The sequence below is a fragment of the Penicillium griseofulvum genome, assembly GCF_001561935.1.
Source record: "Penicillium griseofulvum strain PG3 chromosome Unknown contig_80, whole genome shotgun sequence".
In the NCBI taxonomy this organism is placed as follows: Eukaryota; Fungi; Ascomycota; class Eurotiomycetes; order Eurotiales; family Aspergillaceae; genus Penicillium; species Penicillium griseofulvum.
The window spans coordinates 4,843,956-4,854,170 of record NW_024467471.1 but is presented as its reverse complement, the minus strand read 5'-3'; the positions used below and the strand labels follow the sequence as shown (position 1 = coordinate 4,854,170).

The 10,215-nt window shown below is 49.9% G+C and overlaps 4 protein-coding genes across 4 annotated transcripts; 2 read left to right on the top strand and 2 right to left on the bottom strand.

Moving 5' to 3' along the window:
- Window positions 1–504: 504 nt before the first annotated feature.
- On the top strand, window positions 505–1,694 carry PGRI_027330 (uncharacterized protein; the record flags this gene model as incomplete). The annotated part of the gene is made up of 2 exons (XM_040790446.1): window positions 505–564; window positions 696–1,694. 2 exons carry the CDS (start codon window positions 505–507, stop codon window positions 1,692–1,694), a joined length of 1,059 nt encoding a protein of 352 aa, XP_040647399.1.
- Window positions 1,695–2,643: 949 nt separating this feature from the next.
- On the bottom strand, window positions 2,644–5,085 carry PGRI_027320 (putative DNA ligase I; the record flags this gene model as incomplete). Its single annotated transcript, XM_040790445.1, has 1 exon — window positions 2,644–5,085. The coding sequence occupies one exon, from the start codon at window positions 5,083–5,085 to the stop codon at window positions 2,644–2,646; it is 2,442 nt and encodes an 813-aa protein (XP_040647398.1).
- A 122-nt stretch (window positions 5,086–5,207) lies between these two features.
- On the top strand, window positions 5,208–7,873 carry PGRI_027310 (RINT-1 family protein; the record flags this gene model as incomplete). The annotated part of the gene is made up of 5 exons (XM_040790444.1): window positions 5,208–5,354; window positions 5,411–5,658; window positions 5,712–6,017; window positions 6,071–6,215; window positions 6,266–7,873. 5 exons carry the CDS (start codon window positions 5,208–5,210, stop codon window positions 7,871–7,873), a joined length of 2,454 nt encoding a protein of 817 aa, XP_040647397.1.
- A 261-nt stretch (window positions 7,874–8,134) lies between these two features.
- Window positions 8,135–9,909, bottom strand: PGRI_027300 (pyridoxal phosphate-dependent decarboxylase family protein; the record flags this gene model as incomplete). The annotated part of the gene is made up of 2 exons (XM_040790443.1): window positions 8,135–9,793; window positions 9,865–9,909. 2 exons carry the CDS (start codon window positions 9,907–9,909, stop codon window positions 8,135–8,137), a joined length of 1,704 nt encoding a protein of 567 aa, XP_040647396.1.
- Window positions 9,910–10,215: the final 306 nt, after the last annotated feature.

Here is a 10,215-nt window from a genome sequence, read left to right as displayed (position 1 = left end):
TAGAAATAGTAAATGGATAGATCACTTTTAATTGTCTAGAGAATATATAATTACTGTGTGTTATATATAGAGGTACATACATTTATGTACTTAAATGCAAGTATAGCCCTAGAGGTATGTACGTAGTGTACTCTATGAATATTCTAGATAAAACAGTAGATCTGGAAGTAAAGAATGAAATTCATATTTTCGTTCGTTTGTTAAAAAAAAAAGAAGAAAAAAAAGAAGTTCAAATGTTCTCTAACTGTTTGTACAAACAAAATTAGTCTCTTTCAGCTGTCCCAATCTGTTCAAGTGCTTCTCCAGGATTGACTTCCCGCATTTCGCCAATCTCTCACCCTTCCTCGCCCTTGCTCCCCCCACTCGCCCCCCCCCACCCACACCACCACAACTACCATACACCCATTGTGTTTTAACCCCCCAAACCCTCGACTCTTCGAAAACCTCTTGACTTTTTTTTTGCATAGCGGTATCTTGATTGTTTTCCGTCGGGTTCTTGACACAATGGCTCCATCACAGCCGGGTTCGGCAGAAAAAACGATCCGCAAAATTGATATTGCCCAGGTAAGAGATCCGAAAAAAAAATAAGAAGTTGATCCCTTAAGATGTAGTCTTGGCTGTCCAAATACTTGCTGCATTTGAATTCTTCTAGATCTTGTTGATAATATAGGAACTGACCCTGGATTCTCTGACAGGTTTCTCTCAGTCTGCAGGATCGATTGGGCCTTGCCAAACTCAAGTACCAACACGGTCGACTGCATGGCCTGAACCCGAACCAGGATGGCAGACCCATTCTCGAGAGTGACAAGCCTTCCGACTCCTCATCCGAATTCTCACGCAGTCGTTGCGAGACTCCCTTCACCTCCCCTCCCCTCCAAGCCTCCACCTACTCCAAGGAACTTCCTCGGTCCGCCCGCAATAAACATGCCGCCACCTTCAACTCTCGAATCATGCAGCCTATGCTGTCAGCCAGTCGAAAGCGTCTACGGTCTGACTCTGATTCCGAACGTCCTGCCAAGGCACCTCGGGTCTCGTGGAAGAGTTCTTACCGGCTGCCCGAATCCTCCCCTGGCATGAATCGACACCGTCCGAGCCGACGCACACAAGCCCCCTTCATGTCCGAGGCCACAATTCCAGAGATGTCATCGCCTGTATATCCTCGACCGTCAGAAGAGATCGATCCAGATCTGCCACTGCACAGTTTCCAGACTATGAGCTCGGTTGTAGGCTCCTCACCCCCACGAACACCTTCACCAAAACACATGCGATTGTCCCGCAACAATCAACCCCAGAACCACGAGGATGGTGCGGATTTGCTTTTATACCTCGCCAACTCCCCGACCCCTGCTCGGGTTGCAAGGGGCAACGGAAACCAAGCTTTCCCACCCTCCACCCCTCCCAGCCAGCATACAGTACTGCCAGGCATGACACCCACCCTGGGAGGTGGCATGTTTGCCAATATCAGCACACCCAATCAGCAATTCAATTTCGCTGATTTCGTGAATGTCACCCCTAGCCCAGCGCAGCCAACCTGGGATGGCCGCACCCCACGCAACCCTGCTCGCACCCCGCTTACCAGCAACAGAAAGCGATTGAACTTCGATGCCCTGGTTCCTCCAAGCAATTCTAGCCCTCGACTTCGTGGGAAGGATACGGGGTTAGCGTTACAGCTCGGCGGCGAACTACACCCATGAAACTCATGAAACCTAGTGTTTCTCCCTACATTTTCTCTTCTCTGTTCATTTTTGGCCTTACCTCCCTCTTAAACCCCGTTGACGACTTTCTTATGATCATGTTATGTACACATTGTGTTCATCCCCTATGTAATTTGCCCTCCCGCAGTGCAGAGGCTTACTCTCTCGAGGACCCGAGTCTCTTGATTGGGAAGACCTATACTCGGACTTGCATCCACCGGCGTTGTCTTTTCATATGCTGTGCTATCATAGCTTGCATTACCTGTCATTCGTCAAGACCCACATGTCTTGCCTTTTCTATGTCATTGTTTACCCGCGACAATTTCACTAACTCTTATCTCTTTCTTTTTTACTTCGCATCCATCATGTCTTGTTTCTGAAACTTGGATTCCCGCATGGCTTTGGTGAGATTGTTTAATATTTCTGTATGGCTCTTGTCTATAAGGAGGCGAATTGGAAATATGTTCATTGAGAACATACGTGTATCTCAGCCCCCATACCACAACTTTCAGCCTTTATTTTTATTTCATTGGTCTAGAACCACAATCTCAGATGATACTACATACAACATACATATATATATACGAGTACCACACACCGTAATTTGGATCACACTACTCCGTAGAGCGGTAATGACCTCTAGCATGTCAGACCATCTCAGTCCAACACAGACTTCCCTCCACTTTTGTTGAAAAGCAGCTGTTTTCTTTGGACCACGTAGACAATTCCTCATTTTTGTGTCAAATTTCGTGTCCAATCATGTCGCGTTTTTTCGCGTCACTTTCGCGTTGCAGTTTAAGCGGCTCACGGACAGCCAATCAGAGGCTCAAAGTCAAATGTGATGTCATATGGCGATATAAAGCAGGCCATAAATAGAAGAAGCCCTGAGAGTACAGAGTAGATATTAAATTTACATACATATACAGCCCTTGATATTAGTTTAAATATGTTAAATCGACTCCATCCCCTCTGGACCAACATCAACCTCCCCAACCAACCCAACCTCCCCACTCCGCTCCATCTGCTTCCGCCACAACAAAGCCAAATAATCACACGATGTAGCCTCATCAATTGACTTATCCTCCCGAACTTTAATAAACCGCGGAAACCGCAGACTCAACCCCCGCTCATCACTAACCAACCCAATAGCAGCCGGGTACGTAGGACTCAGTGTGATATCCGCAAAAGCCATTTCCCACACCTCGCTTGGTTCAAACCACACGTCCGGTTCGCCGTGGTACTCAACGTAACTAGGACGCGAAATGACATTCGTGCTGCCTAGTGCGTACTTTTCTTTGTGGCTTTGGTAGAATTTATCCGTGAACCCGGACATGCATTTTGTTACGGCTTCCAGGGATCCGGTTTCGGGGTTGCGCACTGCGAGGAGGATGGGGGACCACCATTTGGCTTTGCGGCCTTGGCCATGCCAGCCGGCTATGGGGATTAGGTCAAGGGTTTCTGAGGAGGTGCTGTAGTCTTTTTTTACTTTTAGCCAGGATTCGAGACGTTTGTCGGGTTCGTAGGTTGAGAGGAGGGGTTTGCGTCGGGATTTTTCTTTTTGTTCGGCTGTCGTCGTTTCAGAGAGATGGAGATCAGTTGTGGGCTTGTTGTCGAGGAGTTTGACCATTATACCCTCGCACTTGACGTCGATGGCGGATTTGAAAAATTCAAGGACGGACTCGGAATCCGATGATGTTGCGTCCATGCTTTTCACCCAGCCGAAGTGGTTTGGGATCTCTACGAACAGACTGCGGAGGAGTTCGCGGCGTTCTCGGAAGGGTCGGTTTAGCAAAGGCTCGCCGTTGAGATACATGAGGTCAAATGCGAAAAGACAGACGTTGACTTTGATGTCTCCGATTTCAACGTTCTTCTTTGCACGATTCGTTAAGACCTGGAATGGCTTGAGATCGCCAGTCTCACGGTCCACCGCAACTACTTCTCCCTCTAGGATAAAGCTGGACACGCCTTCTCCTCGTATCTGCGGGACTAGGGAGACGAGATCTGGATACTTCTCTGTCATAAGCTCCAGATGGCGCGAGAAGATAGAAACTTTTCCTTGCTCGTCGCAGTGTACCTGCGCACGTTGTCCGTCATACTTGTACTCGCAACTGAAGTCTCGGCCTTGGAGCTTCGTCAACATCTCTGACAGATCGCGTGTGATGCTGCCCAGCATTGGCCTCAGTGGGATGTGCATGGTTAGGCCACATCTGACCAAAAGTTCTTCTGTAGGCCCGATCTCTAATAAGCAGGGCACCAAATCATTGTAATTAGGATGTCGAGCGTATGACGCTTTGACGATTTCTTCCGCATTGCTGTAGATTTCCGCAAGCGCGTCCTTCTTCAAGCGTGCGAGTTGATCCAGCGGGCGGACCTCAAAGTCTGCTCCGACTGGCTTGGAATATAAGACAGCTCGTGCGAGAGCGATCAGCATCGTAGTTTTGACTGCGCCAATTCGCAAATTCTGGACCAATGTCCGGACAATGTATCGGCTCTCCTCGGCGCCACGCGCATCTTGTAGAAGTTTCTCGACGATCCTCTGCTTGGTTTCTTGACTACCAGGTCCTTTACTAGTGGCGATTTTGATCAGTGACTGGTATACTCCCTTTATGCTTAACGGCTTCGGTTTCATCAGAGTGAATGATTGTCGTTTTTTGGCTTCGAATGCAACATCTCCTGCATCGCCGTGCTTATCATATAGGGTCTTGAGCCCTTGATTATTTAGACCGTATATCTTTTTTAGTGCTTTGGAGATGGAAGAGCCGCCCAGGCCTAGCTCTAGTTCATCGTACGGAGGTGATATGGCATTGGTTGCTAGCCACACAGCAGGCAGGATACTCGATGGGTCCCCTTCAATTAGGACCCGAAGAAAGTTGACCAGCGTATCGACAATTCTTATTCGACTGGTCGTTGCATTCGCCAGGACAAAGGCTCTCGTTAGTAAAGCGTACGAAGCGTCTCCGCCTTCGGTCGCCCAATGTGATTGCAGTTCTGCTGCCCATTGACTTGCATCGAAGGTCTGGGGGCTTTGATCGAGAGGAATAGAAAGGGATATTGTATCCTCCGTGCCAGCTGATGACTGTAGTGAGAGAGTGCTCTTCTTTGGTATTACCGGCGCTACCGGGGTTGTAACAGGCGAGTCTAAAGTAGAAGGTGCTGGAGTGATCTCTGGATCTGGCTGTGTATCTTCGGTGGGAGTGCTTGAAATTTCGTGCTCATTCCACTCAGCCTGTAGCTTGCGCGCAAGAGCTTCATCGGAGAGAGTCTGCTCAGTGACATCGGGGACTTTCAAATTGATTTGCTCGGTGGTCTGTCCTTTGAAGAAAGATTTAATACTGCGCGTTGGCTGCGTTGAATCTCCATTTCTTTTCCTCTTCTTGGCTGGACTGGACATTATTCAAGGTGTTGATAGTGTAAGAGCTCAAGGTTGCCACTGCGGAAGACGTCAGTCCAAAAGGCGGAGATCAACATTCGCGACACCTTGCGCTCCCGCAGTCAAGTTTCCTCCCTTCAACAATGGCCTCCCTCACAGAATTATCTTCGCACGAGTGGACTCGAGTTGAAGATTATTTAAATGACAAAATCCAGGTTTCTGCCGATCTGGAAAGTTTAGATTCGCTGCTAGCCAGTCTACGCGCGCAACAGGAGCTTCAGCGGAAACAGGTACCCCTCACACCGACCTTCTCTCTAAACACTACTAATAGAAGTTTGCAATATAGCTAGCAGAAGCCGGCGAAGCACTCTCAAATGCGACAAAAGCCTCTAATGATCATGCCGAAGCCACTCGAAAGCAAGCCGAGGCGTTCACCGCGGAGCAAGCGGACATCGACCGACGATTAATGGCCATCACACAATCGGAAACCAGTGATGAGGCAGTACGGAGTCTGGAAAAGAGCATGGAGAAACTCCAGCGGCTTGAACTATCCAAGGGATATGTAGAGTTGCTCAAGGAAGCCGAGGAATTGAGGTAATGCCGCATTCACCAATCTTGAGGCGCTCGATACTGAGACAGCAATACAGCAAGCAAGCTTTGGCAGACATTGCCTCCGAACCACGCGCGGCTTTGAAGCCATATGCCCGACTACGAACCATCGTCGGACTACTGAAAGACGCCCAGCCTGCTGCCGAGGGAGCGGCCCCGCATTTGGTCAACTACACAGACAAACTAGCCTCTGCATTGAGGCAACAGATGAAGAAATACTTTGGGGACCGACTGCAGAAGACTCTGGAGGAGATGAAATGGCCGACAAGACAACTGAATCTTACCGACCAGCTTTTGGCCCAGTGGAGGCAAGATGTTGAACTATTGATCGACCTACAATTACCGTATGATCCATCCCTCCATGCCTGGATTCATATTCTAACCATTTTTCTATTAGTGAACTTCACAGCCGTGACGCACTAGCTTCTGGCTTGAGCTTCGAGCCACCAGTCCTGTTCCCACTGGAGGTTATGGTGCATCATCTGGATCTCCGTTTCAAATATCACTTTAGTGGCGACAAGCCAACAAACCGACTGGATAAGGTAATACCGCCCTACGTCTACACAGAAACAAAGTCTAACTTGAGTTCTAGCCGGAATATTTCCTCTCGCACATAATGGACCTTGTCAACCAATTTGGCGGATTTTTCGTCTCTTATCTGCAGCCCATCTTCGATGAAAGGGCCGAAGCAGTCGGCCCAAGTCTGGAATGGAACTTTTACAATGCATCACATAGTTACATTACTGCATTACTTCCTATGCTGAAAGAGAAGATCAGCTTGTTTCTCCCTCAAATCTCAGACTACCCCCAATTGCTCAGCCACTTCATTCACGAACTGATGAACTTTGATAACGAGATCCGAGAAACATGGAACTATATGCCAGACCCATATGCGGATGACAATTGGAAGGGCATGACCTGGGAAGTGTTGACCAAACAGGGCTGGTATGATCGATGGCTTCAGGTTGAGAAGGACTTCGCGTTGGCGCGATACAAAGATATCATCGACACCGCGGACAGCGGAGAAATCGATTACGATGGCATGGAGATCACTGCAACTAAACCAACAAAGGCTGCAATCCGCGTGAATGACCTTCTCGAGACCATAACTGAGCGCTACCAACCCCTATCGTCTTTTAGTCAGAAGCTGCGGTTTCTCATTGACATTCAGATCACGATTTTTGACCAGTTCCATGAGCGCCTCTATTCCGCACTAGAGGCCTATCTCGCAATGACTTCGACGCTTGGACGCACTGTACAAGGAGCAGACGGGCAAGCTAGCGTCGAGGGTGTCGCCGGGCTGGAGCGGCTGTGCAGGGTGTTCGGAAGTGCTGAATACCTAGAAAAGAAGATGGAGGATTGGAGCAATGATGTGTTCTTCGTTGAGCTCTGGTCTGAGCTTCAAGATCGGGTTCGACAAAACCGAGACAGCGGTCGCAACGTAGCTGGTACTATGTCTGTCGCAGAGGTAGCCTCACGTACCTCGGCTGCAGTCGCCAACAACGGCACCCACACCGCGACTTCATCCGATGGCGCTCTCTTCGATGAGACGGCGTCCGCCTACCGTCGTCTCCGACTTCGCTCAGAAACTATCATCACATCGACCTTGTCCTCCAATATCCTCGCCGCTCTGAAGCCCTACTCTCGCGTATCCACGTGGGCCACACTGTCCACTCCCTCTGCCGCAGCAGCGGCATCTTCCCTCTCACCCACTTCCGACCTCGCTCATGCAATGCGCGTCCTGTCCACGCAGCTCTCGTTTCTCTCGCGCGCTCTGGGAACTGCTCCTCTACGACGAGTCTCGCGTCAGCTCCTGTTGTCTGTCCAAAGTTATATCTGGGACAGCATTCTGACCAAACACACATTTTCAGAGACTGGAGCAGCCCAGCTCGCCAGCGATGTCGATCATCTTTGTCACGTTGTGGATTCTGCACTTGGCGCGTCTAGCCAAGCGGGCATCTCATTGCGAACCATTAAAAAGCTCAGCGAGGGACTGCGTATACTTTGCTTGAGTACAGCTGAGCAAGAAGGGGACGTCTCTGGAAAGGAAGACGCGGCTTTAAGGCTATGGGATGTAGAGAAGAGGCTGTTTAGGGACAACGAGAGTGCACGGGCTGTGCTTGCTGAATTAGAGATCGACTCTCTATCGGAAGCTGAGGCTCGGTCTGTGTTGGAACGTAGGGTTGAGATTGGCAATTGATCGCTTTGATATGACTCTATACCCAAGCTATCCTCCATGCACAGAATTTATTACCACTGTTCAGGTAGGTATAGTTCGGAAATATGCCGACTACTCTACCTCCACATTTGAGTTCCGAGATATTTGCTCATCTTGTTCGTAGGGTGTCAAATTAATACACAGCCTCATATATTCATATCTCCTATATGTCGTATCCCGTCTCTCGTGTCTATAAGCTCTACTCTATATGCGCAAGTAAATCAAATCAAAAACAAAACCCACTCAAACGCGATGGACAACAGGCCCGTGTCCACGCTCACCAAGCCGCTTATGCGGAATAGCCGAGGTGCTCGCCTTCAAAGACTCAACAATACCAGGACCGACCTCTTCAATGGCGCGAACAAGCGAGTCGACCGTCTCCTTCGTCGTCTGAACATTTACCACGCACCGGAAGAACTTTCCATTCCCAGCCGCATCCTCGTCTCCACTAGGAGGCGCAAAGTCCACCATGAACCCCTTGGGCACGATCGCATGCGTCACTTGCTCGGTGACCTTGCTGTTATTCTTCGCGCGCTGTGTCTCATTCGACACCAAGCCGCGCGGGTACACGAACTTCTTGCCCGGGGCGTAATAGAAGCACACCTGCAGACACGGCGGGGGATTTTCGCTAATAAGAACGAAATCAGGATGTTGGTCAATGGTGTTAGCCAAGTGCGCGGCAATATCGCATGCCGAGTCGATCTGCTGCTGGTAACCCTCGTTGCCGTAGTATGTCCATCCCAAAAACAGCTTGAGGGAATCAGCGCGTCGACCGCATTGGAGAGTGAGGTCTGCCAGATCCCATACTTCCGGCGAGTCGAGCTCCAGCTCGGGTGCGTTCTCTGCAGCGCCATTGGTAGCGGGCTCGTCTTCGTTGTGGAACAGATATCCAGCGGGGAGGGTGTTGGCCTTGTGGAACTGGCGCATATCCGACGCCAGCAGGTACGAGCAGGTGACGGGGACGCCGAGCATTTTGTGCGGGTTGATGGCGATACTGTTTGCTTTCTCTGCGCCGGCTAACTTATGCTTCTGGCGCTGGGAGAAGATGAACGAGCCGCCCCATGACCCGTCGATGTGGAACCACAGGTTGTATTTCTGGCAGATGGCTGCGATTTCGTTGAAGGGGTCGAAAGAGCCCATGACGGTCGTGCCTGCGGTGGCATTGACGTAGAATGGCGTCCGGCCTTCGCTCTGCGCCTTCTGCACTAGCTTCTCGAGTTCGGCTGGAATCATACGGCCGACCTTGTCGATGGGGACGGGCCAGACGGCGCTGCTGCCGAATCCGAGCATCTGCGCCGCCTTCTCCACGCTGTAGTGGCCGTGCGCGCTGGTGAAGAGCACGAACTTGTACTCGCCGTTTCCGTCTGCTTTTGTGCTTGGGTAGAGGTTGTTGCGCGCAATCACAATGGAGGTGGTGTTCGATGCGGATCCGCCTTGCACGGAAATACCTCCTGCCCGTGGACCGTTCAGCCCGAAGAGGTTCGCCAGCCGCTGGCCGGTATATTTTTCAATGACTGTCAGCGCAGGTGACACTTGATAGACGTGTACATTGGTGTTCAAGGTGGCGAGGATGAGCTCTGCTGCCACGCCAGGCGCATTGGTTGACGCATACAGCTTGTCCAAAAAGCCCTGGTGCCACGTGTTGACCGAGTATTTCAGGACCTTTTGCAAGACCTCGATGAGACCTTCCTGCTTGGTGCCTTTCTCCGGGATCTCAAGCTGGAGAATATCTCGCAGCTCCTCGGGCTTCTTATAATCTACCAACGAGGTTCCAGCTAGTCCAGTGTGCCCATTGGTGCCGTTGGTGCCGTTGGTGCCATTCTTCTGTGTCGAGGACACAAGGGGATCATTGTCTGCGGATCGGATAAACGGAATGAGAAGGTCTTCTACTGCTTTTAGAAGCTGAGCAGAGAAATCGTATTAGTATCAGGGTATCGTGCAGTGCAGATCATTGCGATATGGAGTTGACTCACGCTTTGCACTTCATCAGCGCGACTGGGCTGCGCAATGCCTGACATTTGTACAGATTTTCACCGTTCTAGTATATAAAAATACAAAGAAACAAGACTGATATATTAAAAATGGAAAAGAAAAGAGGGTAGACGACACAATTGAAGAAAAAAAAAAGTTTATCGGCGACCTCGGAGATGGCGACAATCCCGCACAGCCTGACATCATCCTCTTCAGAGATCAAGACATCTGGAGGGGCATACGATCTATACAACATTTCAAGCTATCACTTTGAGTCGAATTCTAGAGTTTGTACTTCGTATATTCTCAATTATCTACTTAGTAGAAACCTTGCATATATCATATGCAAGAAA